The sequence below is a fragment of the Melospiza georgiana genome, chromosome 1 (genome assembly GCF_028018845.1).
Source record: "Melospiza georgiana isolate bMelGeo1 chromosome 1, bMelGeo1.pri, whole genome shotgun sequence".
In the NCBI taxonomy this organism is placed as follows: Eukaryota; Metazoa; Chordata; class Aves; order Passeriformes; family Passerellidae; genus Melospiza; species Melospiza georgiana.
The window spans coordinates 129,934,971-129,950,521 of NC_080430.1; the positions used below are offsets into that span (position 1 = coordinate 129,934,971).

At 34.2% G+C, this 15,551-nt stretch overlaps 1 protein-coding gene across 50 annotated transcripts in view; it reads right to left on the minus strand.

Moving 5' to 3' along the window:
• RIMS2 (regulating synaptic membrane exocytosis 2) overlaps positions 1-15,551 on the minus strand; it is a 443,516-nt gene that overhangs the window by 175,559 nt on the left and 252,406 nt on the right. For 31 of the 50 annotated variants that reach the window (XM_058037275.1, XM_058037251.1, XM_058037462.1 and 28 more), the window contains 3 exons: positions 12,745-12,875; positions 9,888-10,059; positions 9,189-9,342 (listed from right to left, as the gene is read on the minus strand). In XM_058037275.1, coding sequence (XP_057893258.1) covers positions 9,189-9,342; positions 9,888-10,059; positions 12,745-12,875 — 457 coding nt within the window. Of the gene's footprint in view, positions 1-1,421; positions 1,449-9,188; positions 9,343-9,887; positions 10,060-12,744; positions 12,876-15,551 lie in introns of all 50 variants that reach the window. The other 19 variants (XM_058037219.1, XM_058037213.1, XM_058037101.1 and 16 more) reach the window with 1 other exon arrangement.

A 15,551-nucleotide genomic window follows, 5' to 3' on the forward strand; every position in this document is an offset into this window, starting at 1 on the left:
TTACGAGGTTTTGTGGACTCCCTGGGGCAACCAAGGGTAGTGAAGCATGCTTGCAGTTCCCTCCCTGGAGCTCACAGAAGGCCTTCACCACCACTTAAAGTCACTTAGCATAGCCTGTATTTCTTCTATGTTCAGAGCTGACACATAAGTACCCCCAAAAGAGTCTCACAACAACTGTTTTAAGAATTTGCTCTCTGATATTCATCCAGCCTGTGCCCGAGGGTCCTTAGTGTGAGCTAATGTCTCATGCAGTCCTGCTGTCTCCATGTCAGTCTGTCACTTCATCTTCCTGCACATAATAGTGGGGTTTAGAGGCTTTAGACCACTTTCATCTACACTGACAGAGGAGTTTAAATATAAAATTCTATTAAGCTCCTACAGGTCTTTGAAAATCGTTAGAATAGGATAGATGAGAAAGATAAAAGAGAGAGATACAACTTCTAGATAGAAGAGAGAGATACAAATTGAAAGTCTTTAATCAAAAAGAAACTTTATCCATATAAAATTTGAATCTAATCTACATGTGTGCAAGCCCACAGATGCCACACCAAACTTGGTCTCTCCCCATGTGAAGATATTGTAAAACATGAGAAGAATTTGGGATTATTTCAGGAGAGAAAGGAGTAGAAGAAATATGGGAGATTGATGTTAGATGTAATCAAAAAAGGATTTTATTAGTACTACTCTCAAGAAACTTCTGCCCTAAGGGGCTTTTGTTTCTCTCCATCACGGTATGGATCTATTTTCATAACAATGTGAGTTTCATTTTTTAAACATAACTAAAAGATAATTAGTTGAACCAATTCTCAAAGATATTCCAATAATTAAAATTGCAAAAACTGCAAAAAGTCCCAAATGAAATGCACTACGAAATTTAAGTTGGTAAAAACTGTATGTTATTAATTTACTTATATTTAATTAAGGCAAATTCCTCAGATAGAGCTGGATTTGTAATGGGGATTTCTATCAACAAGAAACTGTAAAAATATGTACCAGTGTAAATACTGATTTTGCCAGTACTTCACTTACCCCACGTCCGTATTCTAAATATACTTACACTAGTTCTCAAACAGCTGTAATATAATAGCATTCCTTTTAATCCAGTTAAAGCTAGATAGCATTTTCCTAGTAGAGTTAATAAAGCTCACTACAGCTTTCCTACCATATCTCTACCTAAAATAGAGGCAAGCAAAGCAAGTGTGGTGCTACAGTATTGCTCCAATATCAATACTGAGACATTAACAATAGAGAAAGAAAGCCAACAAAAGACCTAATACTCAAAAGCAGACAAGAAAAGCCAAAGAACTTTTATGCAATTTAGTATCTGCACAATAGGTAGCAAAAGCACACCAATAAAATATCAAATTAAATTTTGCACATATATGGAAGCAATAAGCATTTATGGCATGCTGAAAATTTACCTGAATTATATGAATATAAGCCTTTATCTGGAAAAAAAATATTGAAATGAAGTAGTGTCAGGGAAAAAATATATGAATCAACACATGTAACAGGGATGATTAGAACCTTAAACTTTTCTATAATTGCTGCCAGAGATGGAAGAATTTGATAGTGTAGCCACACTACTTCAAAATTATAAAACTCAAGCAGCTAAGAGAAATTAAACTACAAAAATGCCAATCACTTCTAGATCAACAGTTATATACGACAGCCACAGAGATCTAGTAGAGCAATTTCAGTCATTTCCAATTTTGAATTACAGTTGCACATTTTTATTACAAGTGTTTAACTTTTTAAGGGCAAAATGTATATTCAGCTGGGCATACAATATGAGCTGCTACCCTTAAAAATATTGCATGCTTCTCTTGGCCCTGCAGCACTAGCAGAACTTTCCCAAGGTGTGGTTTTGAATGCTCCTTTAAAATTAACAGACTCTGAAGTGATGTGCCAGTCAATCTTCTCCCTCCTGCTAGGTCTTGACCTGGTAAATACATACATACATGAGAACCTTAATTATATACTGTTGTTACCAATGAATTTTAGAACCCTGATATGAGCTGAATGATTAAATGCTTGCAATACCTGATTTATTGTTTGCACTCCTTAAGTCTGACTGGTTTATGTATTTTAGCTTTCCAAACAATCATACCAAGTTTTCTAAACTGAGCCAAGGAATAGGATGCGGATATCTGGACAATTCTGGAAACATTAAATGTTCATTGGATTTGTAGATTTTGAAATATGACTTCCATATTAAGATGTCATAATACAAAGAAGGCAAGAAGCCAGAATAACATTAAGAATATCTTGTCATTAGCAAGATTTTGGAAATATTTTTATTCCTTGTAGTTGAAAAGCTCACAGACAACTTACTAAACAGAAGAGTGCCAGTCTGTAAGTAAATGATGCACCTCAGATTATATGATATGACAGTGTTAGAGAAAATTTCAATTTCTTGCCAAATGGTGCTGTTAATGGATTCACTGGATGACTAAGTGCCTTCTGGCAAGTCACACTTTTTCTGACATCCAGGTACCAACTATTTTAATATGTGGATCATACTACTAAATCACCTACTACTTACAATTTCTAATTCGCTGTATTTTCAACTTTGGTTTCTTGATAAATGTAATACATTTTTATGTCTCAGAATTACATTAGTCAATGTAATTTCAAAGTAAATTATAGGGGTTTTTCAGCATCACTTACAACCTTTTAGATGGGATTTATTGTGTAAGTTCTCTAATATTTGTATTCCTTAATGCTAATCTCTTCTGGTTATGGACTTCATTAAAAATTATACTTTTTTGGCTACAAAATTATGAAAAATGCAGTTTAGAGACTTTGTCTAGCTTACCCTGACAACATCAGGTGTTACCTGAACACTAAAGGTGGAAGTGTGCCATGTGCCCACAAAATAAATCTATTAACACAGTGTAGAAATTATTCATCTAGTTAAAAGTTAGGGACTTTCTGAATTTAACTGCTGGATAGATCTTCAAAAACATACAGTTTCTTGAAGACAACAAGAATATAAACTTAGTGAGATTATAATGGGATTGAGGACTAGGAAAGCAATTTTTGTTTCTATATGGTCATAACACAGAAAGGAAGAAGTCAGAATAGTATTTAAACCATCTGAAAACTTCATTGCACAACAGAAGAGTAGTTTAATAACATGATTTTATCATGTATCAGAGAAATAAAGTAATTCTCTTAAACTGCTTCAAAAAAGCTTTTAAAGTATTTTTGTAGTTTAATTACAATTTAGTAAATTAATATTCTAAATTAGTTTCTTTTTTAGAAAAAGAAAAATATTTTGATAGTTTAAGGCCTTTTTAGACATCCCTGTATCATGTTAAATACCTTTTAATTAAAGTATTTAAGAAACCATAGATGTACAATAAAATACAATAAATAAATAATAGATGTACAGTAAATACAAAACTGGTATATATATCCATATTCTGTGAACAAAATATCAATGCATGCAAACCAAGATAACAGGCCCAAGGCCTATGCTTCATTTAAAGAAAGAGAAAAACTAAGGAAGAAGCATGAAGGAGAAAATTAATTGTCATTTTGGCTCTCTAGGATAAAATGCATATAATAAATTAATCATGGCCTGTGCCACTGACCATAAAATGCTCCATATTATAATTTGGAAAAAAGTCTCTGACGCGTGTGTCCATTAGGTACAATTCACTTACCTACTAGTGAACAGCATTATTGTCATTTCCTCAAGTCAGGTTCAGTGACATTCATTGAAAATTATGGTGCTGACTTCCCAAACTCACAACAAACTAAAGGAACTTGCTGAGACAGCAAGATCCTGATTCTGCAGTGAAATGAGCCCCTACAGGGCTCCAAGGAAGTGAATAATTTTCAGTGGAAGAAGATTGGCCATCATTTCACAGGTGCTCATATTTCACAGATTAAAGTTTCAGATCCATTTGTAATTAATTGTTGTTAAACTTTAATGATTTTGGTACTACGAAATGTCTATCTTGATGTTCTACAATATAGACTTGATAGCTTTACCATTTAAATAATGGAAGAGAGGGATTAAATTAACGGTTATGACATTCCTCCTTGATCAGATGGTAGAGCCACATAACATTCAAAAACTAAAAAGTGTCAGCACTCAGCATTGATGAGTCCCTCTAAAAATGTTTTTCAAAAATTAATAAGCAATGGGATTATTTATTTTTTAATTCAGTCTATCAGTTTGATTTTTTCCAGTCGGATTTAATAATTTTTATCATGTTAAGGTCTCAGCATTGCTGCAGAAAATACAGTCTGATGGAAAAATGTACAAAGTAAAAAATTGTAAACATGAAAAAAATTTTCATGTTACTCAAAACACTTTGTTTACACATCATAGCTTTTCTTTATTCCCATTCAAAGAATGAATAAAATTTAAGGAAAAGAATTATATATAGCCTTTTGCACACTATACGCAGATTTTTTTTAGAACATAACTGCAGTCAGATTTTGTCCTGACACTTTAAACTCTCATTACTGTAATTTGTATCCTTCCAGATTTTTTATGGACCTGGTGAATCATGAAATTCAGTGAATGGAGTCATTGATGAATTTAATTCTAAAAGTAATGAAATTCCTTTTACAAGAAAACTACTCCAAAGTAAGTTTATTTATATTTACTTTAATTTTGATTGATTGTTTCTTGTCTTCAGATGTTGGAAAAAAAAAATTGACTCCTACATGTTGATTTTCAAACACTGTAATTTCTAAAATCTTTGAGATCTTGTTCTCAGCAGAGTTTATCTCCCGTAGATTTATTACTTTTCCCTTACTGAGGATGTTCAAAATATAATTTTTTATTTTTCAAACCATATTGTGAATTCTCATGGTATTCAAAAACTGTAGAGACCTGCTGCTGTACAGACCTATGCTGCAGCAAGAGACCTGAAAATGTCTGGGTTTATTGCTATATTCACATTTCTTCTCATTTGCACACTTAGCTGTTACCTACACTGCACATTGCACTCTCTGTGGACTGCAGATCAATAATTCAGACAGTTTCACTTTAAAGCTGCAGAATCTGACTTAGAAAACAAGTGTCAGTCACTTTTCAATCCTAAGTATTTGGGAAAGTCTTAAAACACTTGGAGTAAAACAAAATCTGCTTCTGAAACAAATTCAGCATTAATATAAAACTAAAATACTGTTGTTCTTCAAAACATAAAATATCCCCATATTCTTTCTCAATTCACAATACCAGCTCACACTTCAAAAATGCTCACATTACATAGATAAAACTGTAAAAGATGGAATAAGAATGCATCATACACAATCTGATTTCTATCTCTATATTCTGGACTCATGGAGAGAGGAACTAATTTTAGATACATGATCCCATGGTATAAACCTTGTTTTATTTCTGTATCATTTCTCAAAAAACAGAAATAATAACAATAACTTGCACATCCTAATAACCATGGACCCAGCACCCAAAGCACATTCAATTTTGTATGTATTCTCCAATAAGATTCTTAGCTAATGTGAGATGGAAAAACAGCCTACCAAAAATGAGAATGCCTAAATATTCTCTAACATTATTTTTAATTTTCTGGTTGCAATCTTTTTCAGAGGCAATATAAAAAGAACTTCAGTTTGGCTGTAATTCTAATTAATGCTGGAATTCTGGGTGTATGGCTGATTTTATGGTAAATATTAGAGAAAATGAATTCTAAAAACTCACTTTTAAAGCTGAGCACAATAAGTAAAAGAGACCTACTCATTACCCCACATTTCTCATAAGAAAAAGTTTAAAATATACTCATTGGATCAGGTTATGAAAATCTCAAATATAATTAGCTGAAAGAGTTAGTAAGTCATAATCCTATGTTCTATATTAGTTCCAGCTTCTAAGTAGATGTCTGTCAAAAAACACAAAGGAGAAAGTATGGGAATGATTCTTTATCACTAGGAAATTAATGGAATGTATGGATCAGAGGACTGGGAAAGAGAAGGTGGACAGCTGACTTAGATCAGTCTGTACCACAACACACTGCCCACTCAAAGATATTGAGAGATAAATATATGTAGAAACGAAGCTACTGGCTCTGAAAGCTGGCTCCTAAAAAACCAGCATATGGGGCTCCGTGGGAAGCTTGCACTTTGCTACTGGCAATCTGTAAATACAACTTCACTCTTCAGGGCTGACAGTCTGCTCTTCTTCAGGAACACTGCAATCCAGGGATATTAAAAAGAGAATAGAAGTGCTAAGCGTAGGTGGTTCTTTTAAACTACCTTTAGAGAGTAACACTTAAGTATTGTCTTCAAATAAATATGTTTATCCCTACTCAACAATCATAAAGATAAAAAAGCTTAGATGTGTAATGTGTATTTATACAAACAAAAAAGAAGTTTGTAATTCAAAATATCTCTCCTGTCATTTCCCATACTAGCAATTTTTGAGGTTATACAATAAATTCTTTCATCACTAATTCTATACATAGAGAGAATGCAGAAAAGAACAAAAGGTAGGAGGACTAAACTGCTGAGATTTTGCATCGCCGAAAAATTGAAATCAGCCTGCTTAATAACAGCCCAGTACATGTTCTAAGAAGTGCTTTGAAAAGCATTGACAAACATGCTAGACATGCCTTGTTCTAAGAGATTTTCTACACGTTGTCATAATGTGCTGCTGGATAGCATCTTCTGTTTCATCATATACAAGAATGTTATTGAGAGATACAAAAATATCTTCAGATACAAGAAACTGATCTATTGACTTCATACTCTTTTGACATCTCAAAAAAAGGTAAAAAATCCTAGACTTCTATGTGTTATTAATACAGTATAAATATTTTACTTAGTGAAGGCAAACAGTCTTCAGAGGTGCTGTCTGCCCTTCACCAGTCCCTGGTGATGACATTTAGATTGGGAAGAGCATTTTTGGAGCCCATCTGGTGCAATGCCTGTCTCAGGCCTGGCCAACTTACACTGCATTGTTTACAGCCTTGTTCATTTGGGTACTGGACCTCTCAGTAGGATATTGCATGACCTCTTTGGACACCAAGAAGTACTTTTATTTTCATTTCAGAGGTGTGACAGCAATAAAAGAAAAATTTTATTTTCCCACTGCTAAATGGATTCTGCAGCCATAGCTGAGCTCTGATCAGATGCTAAATTTCCAATTGTATACTCTTTCAGACTCCAGAAAGCAAGGATTTTAATTCCAGGATACCTTGTTCTGTACATTAAAAACTAACTGTTTAAACTGAAAATTATTTATGATACACAAGGAATCAAGACATTAATATATTCCTAGACCACTAGAGAAAATCCTTCTTTATCAGGTTCCTATACCTGTACAAAAGGAAATAGGATTATTTAATGTAGGAACATCTGAATTCTCCAGCAATAATAGTGAACATCTGAAATTGCTTATTTGATTGGAGTTTTTAAAACCAGAGGCTGAAAAACCAGTGCTCTGGGAACAGCCTAGCTAAACCATCTTCACTGAAAAGCAGGACTTTTATACCAAATCTTAGTATTTCACCAAAAAAGAAGATTTGCTAATTCCTTTCCTCTATATTTACAGACAAGCTTGTACAATTGTTCAGTCGAGCACATTACGAGTATTAGTATTTATTAGTTTAGTTTTATTATTTATTAGTACATAGTAATATTGCTATGTAAAAAAACCTGAATGTCTTTCAAATTTTGAGCCAATATCATCCAACAGAACTTTACTCAAATATCACTAAAATTTGTTAAAAAACAAATCATAAATTTATTTTTAATGTCAGTTATTTATTGCACAGACAGAAATTCTGACAGACAAATAGTGTTTGTTTCCAGGATTGGATATTTCCTGAAAACCAGAATTTCACTAACTTCACACACAAAGAGTCCAATTGGTCTGTAAAAATAGTCGTAGATGGAAACTTCTTAAAATGTATTAAAAATGGCATAGACCATATAAGAAGTACAATTTAAAAACTTTAGTTAAATAACAGTCATGTCATGTAAGACTGAAGAGGATTGAATTGCAATAGAACTCCTTATCTTTTAACTATCACTTCTTTCAGCTTTTTGGGGACAAGTATAATCTTAAAATATCAAGGCTATGCAGTGTGAGTCTCTGACAGTGTGTCTATCCCAGAATATTATGATATGGAGCATTTTAATCCTTCTCACCATCAAGTGCACAGAAGCAAAACAGATCAACTGCTTGAAATATTTGTATACAATGGGTTATGTAATAAAAACTCTACATAGCACATATGAACTATCCAAGCTTGTTTTCATGACTACACACATAAGGTTCTGTGAGTTTGTGTGAAACATGCACACACATTCACATACAATGACTCAAAGAAACTCCAAGTAAATCTTAAAAATTACATTTGGGCTGTTGTTGTGTTAGGGGTTTTTCTGTTTCTTTTGGAGTTTTGGTTTTGTTTTGTTGGGTTTTTGGGGTGGTGGTGGGTCTTTTGGGTTTTGGGAGTTTTATTAATTTGATTGGTTCATATGGTTTGTTGGGTTTTTTAAATAACTGCCAACTGGTATTTATAAAATTTATTCAGTGAGGAAGAGCTTTAAATCACTGGCAGTATTGAACAGTTAAACTGGAGAAACCATGAAGTATTGAAGAAGCAGATTTTTCCCCTTTACTGTCTTATTCTCATGTATTTATTTTTATTACCATACTTTATATATGCTAGTTTCAAAATATATACTGATAACTACTGCAGACCAAGTATAAAAAACTCTACAAAGTAGAATTTTTAAAGAAATTCCATTTGTGAATCTAAGCACATAATATAATATCAAAGGAAGACAACAGGCCATGGTATTAATTTATCTACATATGATGTTAAATACAGGTTACTTTAAGAAATACGAGCTAAAGAGAGAGGTCCTGCAAATCTACTTTTGCTTAAACAATGAAATTATGAACATAATACAAAAGAAAGAGCTTCAGGAAAAAAAAAAGCCTATTGCAAAAAACAAGATAATTTACTCCAACTGAGAATCTGAACTGAGTTATAAGAAAAAAAGGGTGCAATGCACAGTGGTTGATACCATTTGTAGCATGTCACTCTCATCAGTAACCACAATGATCTAATTCATAACAGCTACAAATTAACATAAAAATTCTGTCAGCTTTCCATTTGCAGGAATTTAATAGATTTTATTATGCATTCATTCAAATGAACTATACACAGAGTGAAAAACTAATAATAACCTACTTTGTAACCTCCGTGTGGGACTCTCGCCATGGAGCTGTCTGCGTGGCAAATATGGTGAGGGATGGGGAAGTGGCAATGAAGAGACATCATGTGTTTGAAGTTTGTACCAGTGGGGTTCATCATCTAGTAATGCTGTCTCTAACTCAATAAGAATCTAAAAAAGAAAAAATGGTTAAAAGTAGGAAAGCATTGCGCAACAGAATATTTTAAAATAGATATACCCATGAAATTTATTCTATTATTCTCTTACTGCTAAGGACTTTGTCTGAAGTTATATAAAAACCTTGCTTTAATATGCGAGAATCTTCTGTGCCTTTTAGAACACTAAATATAACCAAAAACGTTCACAAAACCCTTATTACCTTATGAGAGCCTTTACAGTTTTCAAATAGGTAAATGAGCAATGTTCCAAAGTTTTAGTAAAATATGACTATGGTTAATATAGATTTGAATGAGCAATTAGAAATTAAGAAACCACATTCGTGCTGTTACTAAAACAGAAAAAATGCAGAAAGAATCTCACATCAGGATTATGTAATTTGTGTGAGAGCACTGTTAGTTTACTACTAAGTGAAAGAAAAAGTAAAACAATAAAACCAGCTTTGCTTTGCGCAGTTAGTAATTTTTTGAAAATAAGTATCTATACATAAGTATGAGAGAGCAACTGTATTTCTATAGCAACTACCAATACTTGTATACCTCTCCTAAAAATTCACTTTCTTCCTCTCGAACTCGTGCTTGGTCCCAAAGAGTGATTTCTAACATTCGTTCTCTAAACTCTCTCCGATGAACTGGAGAATAAATAAATGTCTGATTCCACTTAGGTTCCAATGTTTTCTTTACTGTTTTTGTTCTTCTTTTATTTTTATCACTGAAAAAAACAGTTAAATATTAAATATGTTCAAAACACCATTAAACTGCATTAAGTATATAATGGAAAATAGGAAATCTTAAATCAGCAGTTCAATTTGTAGGATCAGGGGTACTATAATCTACATCACGTTATAATGGTCAGTGCATATATTGAGGATAATTCATAAACTCACATTAAAAACTCAGGTTAGGTGATTTCAAGTTTATGTGCCAGTTCCAATTTTAAGATGTTTCCCAAAACCCACAAATGTTTTAATATAATTTTGCATGTATTCTCTTTTATTTTGGAAACAGCATTTTATAAAATAAAATGTACTTCCATAAATGGGATTTCCACAAGGCACAGCCTGACAGTAGAACATCTCCACAGACAACACTGGGCATTGGAGCTGCATTTCAAAAAAATGAGCCAGCTGGTTCACTCGAGTTCCAGTCCTACAGCGGCTGCCTCCAACTGCAGAGCGGGAAGGAGCAGCTGGCCCACATGAAGGATGGGCAGGGAGCTGGGGGCAGTGCAGGGTTTTCCTGGCTAAGGGCTCCTTATCCACCTGGGAAACCAGAAGCCCCCAAAACAGGTTACATGTTCTTTTCCAGCAATACTGGAACAAACAGCCTTCTCAAAACAGCTTCCCAAATCCTTTGGTCACTCCAGTGAATCGCCAGGCCGAAGGTGGACCTCCATTGTGAGGTGAGGTCTCCAGGCAAGGCTACCCTGGCGGCCTTGGCTCTGGCTCCAGCGTGCTGTTGAAAGCAATGTTTTTGCAGAATATTTCTGCTAGAAAGAATTAATATTTTCTGATTGAAACAATTTTTGCTGGAAAACACCCACACTGCTCCTACTGAGAATACTGACAAGAGTCCTCATAACAACGCTTATTCTAAACCTGCTGATTGCTGCATAATGCAGCTGCCAGACTAATTTGTAAGGATTTTTTAATAGGCAATGCAGATGCAGTCCATTCGGTAATACTTGCAATTTTAATAAAGTCATTGTATTTCTGAACTGTTACTTGGAAGATGGATCAAAAAATTACCTAAGTAATAATACTTTTAGACACACTGTTAAAAAAGACCATAAATTATTTCTAGCATACTAAAGGTGTGTTTACCCATGTGAACTAAGTTACATTGTACAATATTTTCAATTAAATTTCTTAATTCAAAGAGAATTCAGCATCTTCATCAAATTAAATGCTTGACTTACTTAAGTGTATTTTACCTCCAGCATGTTTCTTTCTACTACACTAGAAATATACTGTTGCTTACTTAGCTTTTAAATCTAAGGAAACAAAAATGAATTTCCACATCAGAAAAAAACCAAAATTCTGTAAGACAAATTGCTGATCATAAACACATAAAACAACTAAAGAAAAGTTCTGAATGTTTCTCATAAATGGGAAAAAATATAGATTAATAAAATTTAATGTCAATATATTTTAGTTATCACAATTTACATTGTAAAACATTGTGAACACACTTTTGTTATCCTATTAATTACTCATTATTATGGAAAAAGCGGGTAAGATAATTGAAGCAGACACGATTCTCAGTTTAGCACAGCTTCAGCAGCTACAAACACACTACAGCAATTTGAATAAAATAGGGATCTACACCAACTGTTCAAATACTGGTGAGCCTGAGAAAATCTATCCTTTTAATCATCAATGACACAGCAAATTAGGTAGTCACATAAAATTTGCTTGTAAACATATGGTATACAATAAAAGTGGAAAAGCAACTTGGAAAAGTCTTCCAAAATACTAAATAGCTTTAATTCCTACTGAACTCAAATGGTAATGGAGATAGCTAGCATCTTCCCAGTTTAGCTATTTGGAAAAGCAAAGGAAGTAAAAATACAAGTTGCATTCTGTTCTACAGATTCAGTAATCCAATGATCTATTATTCTGAGTGGCATTAAAACTTTGAATTATTTGGTTAGTACATTATAAAATAAAGGTAAACATGTCCCCCTACTGACACAATCTGAGGAAACATCAATTAAAAAAATAAACTGGAAAACACACTATCTCTTCTGCTGGTCTTCCCAACACCTAAATTGAAACACAGAAAATCATGGACTAAGAAGTGAAAGTGCTTTTCAGGAATAGGGGTCCTACTGCAGTTTAACTTTTCCTAAGTGCATCTATGATACCATCCAGATTAACACGAGTCCTGTGCTCTAGGGAAAGTTTTCAAAGTGCAAACGTGAACTCTCAGTTGAGTCCCCTTCAGCCTTACCTCAATTATACTGTGAACAGGTATCTGTGTGTTTCAGATGCCAAACCTGTTACTGCCTTAGTGTATAAAGGTGGGGCAAACCAAACTGCTGGACTCATCAGTCCAGAAATTTATGAACCCGACCGTGTAGCATCTTCTTTGCTCTAGAGAAGAATAACTGCCATAGGAAATAAAGGCACTATAATACACTAATAACATTCTTTGCAAATAGCAGATCCCCATGTTTACCTTTCTTTCCTTTTCTATTCAGTATTTTATAATATAACCAGGGAAAGCAAGTTTGTGCTTAGTGTTCAAAGACACCTTGCTGTTACATACCATGTTCAACACAAGAGCTCAACACTGCAAGCCATTATTCATGTAAGCATGGCTGACAAACTCAGCTGTGCATGTCACCTGAGTATCAGACTAATTCAAATATTCCTTGTTTTTGTGTTCACCCTACCTTCTGTCTGGAAGAAAGTAAATTTTAACATAAGGATTCCTTGGCCTCCCATCTTCCCTTGAAGGAAGATCCTTTGCTCCCAGTATGGTCACTATTAACTGATGACCAACCTTGTCATACCACAGTTTTATCTGTAGGAAGAAAATATTAATTAGTGAACTCATTTCTACAATGAAGTTGTATAGTAATCCTTAAAAATAATTTTGCTCATGAGCTTCTATTTATATTGGTTACTTAAACAGAAAATATTATATTTTACTTTTCATTTATAACAAAGAATAAAAATAAGTTAATACTGTAATAGCTTCAGTATATACCAAGAGTTACTCTTTTTTTAAAACTCTGTACTATAAGTACCTTGCTTCACACTAACTGTTTTTCACATGGTGCTCTGGTTAGGATTATTCTCCCTTGTATTGTATTACTTGCATTATTAATGTATAGTATTCATATATATACATCTCTGAGGAGTTTATGCACAATGAATTAATAATTTTTCATCTGCTGTTGTGCTAAAGAGACTATGGGATAAACCCATAAATATTTCATATCACTTAATATTTTTCAACATATATACACTTATTCTGAAATAATACAAGTCCTCCATAAATACTGAGAGGAAGGCTCAGTAATCCAACCCTCTTCATAGTCCAACTCAGTAACAAGATAAAGACCACTATTATTCATTTGTATAAATTGTTATTAACCAGTCTAAGGCTTGATTTGCTATCCTTTTTTATTACAGTCATTACAAGCTGCTATTTAGCTATATCAGTTTGAATTCTATGACTGCAAGTACATCAGCCCAGAAAAGGATATGACTACTCCAGAGAAGTCACTGCAGAAGGGGGAAATGTTGCAGTTAGGGCAAAACAAAGCCTTACAAATAGCCAGGAAGCCACTGCATGCTGGTAGCAGTGCAGTGTCTCTAGCTGCAGCTTACTGAGGAGCCTCTCCTCATGAGGACTTTGCCCGAGACAGGACAAACCAGGACATTTAAAGAAAACAGTGACCCTGCCTGAACTTAAGGGAATCAGAGAGGATAATGCCCAGCTGCACACCTACCCAGGCAATACACCTTTAGATATAAAGAGGAGAAGGAACATTTTCTGTGGAAACAATCTCACTTAATTTCAGCGACAGGGTTTTCTTCTGCTATCATAGCTCCTCATCTTCAACATTTCAGTCTCCTAAAGAAAGGTCTTGATGTAATTCTCAAGACTTTTAACCCATAAAGAAGAGGCTAATTTAGCTCTCTGCCATTCCTAATACCTCACTAAGTGAGATTACACTAAGACACACCAACTCAGTTATTGATGGCAGTGTACTTCTTCCTTCACTGCTTCAGATCTTGCAACTCCTGTAGCCACTAACCATTTGAATGGATATTAAAAATGGGATATTTGTCCTCCATTACCCCGTCATTAGCCCTGCTACAGACTTTAAAGGTTTCTGGTACTAATAGTTAAAGGGCCCTGTGGCTAATCATCTCAGCGTGAATTTTAGATATTGTTCCTACATTCTTACAAGCCAGGGGCTTTGAGAGTATTTTTTCTACACTGAGAATTATCTGGACTTCTAGCTATCTACATCCAGCTACAGATGAAAAGCAGAAAGCTTGTACCAACAGTACACCTTTAATGACCTCTGAAGTGCAAGTCAACTTAAATGTTCTTTGACACTAAACCCACAGGTTTCCTTGGGAGTCCTGAAGCAAAAGACAGACTTGGCTAGTCCCACATCTCAAGCGGAATAGCACTGAAGACAATCTTCTTCATTTATTTTTTGTGGAAAATTATGCTTGCTTAAGGAGAATGAAATATATTTGTGATACAGATACTATCAAAAACCGTGACTGATGAATGTGAAATAATCTAGATATAGGCACCAAGAATACAACCAGAATTATGTGTTCATATGCAAGCTAAATATATTTGTTTCAGACTGATTTTGTACAAGAAAACTTCAGTCAAAATATTTAGAGAATTACTTAAGCAGAAACTGAAATAATCTGACACCACTTCATTGAGATGCTTTAACAACTGCAGTTTGGATCAGGAGCTCAAGATTTGCATTGACTTGTACCTTCTACTTTTCCCTTGATGTTCTGAAATAAAAAATTGGAAAAACTTGAACTTAATGGGCATATTTTCCCTGTAATGCTCTTTAATTTGCCTTGTTACAGGAAAAGCCAGGAGTCAGAATTAAGACCAGAAAGCTCTCTCTCCCCTGCATTCACACTGCTAGCACTCCAATACACAGCACAGGTACTTGTAACCCAAGCAGTCGTTTGACTAGGATGCAAGGAGAAGAAGGGAAAAAACTGTGAGAGAATGGTCAAAGAAGCCCATAGAGGGGAGAATGGGATTGCATTCTTATGGGATTAGAAGAAGGAAGAAGGGACAAATAAAAAGCTGCTTTATAATTACAGTGAAAGTAAAATAGACAGGATACTTCTTGGTGAAACACGGGAAGAATGAACCACTAATGTCAGGGACCAAGATTAAAAGGGGAAAAATAGAATGAATGAGAGAAATGTTATGAGGTGACAAAATAACCAGCCATGCTAACTGGCACAAAATGTGTTGAAAGAGAGACTGGGATGAACAAGAATCTAGCAAGATTTTTTTACAAACACACACACTTGTATAATTTTAGGACATCTAAGAAACTTCAACAAAGCAATCCTGATCTAAATGAAGGACAGGGAAAGCTAAACTAACAACACATAAAATATGCTATATAAAAAATCCTGCTAGCTGATGCTAATGTTGAGACTAACACCTGAACAAAACCTTCTTGAATGG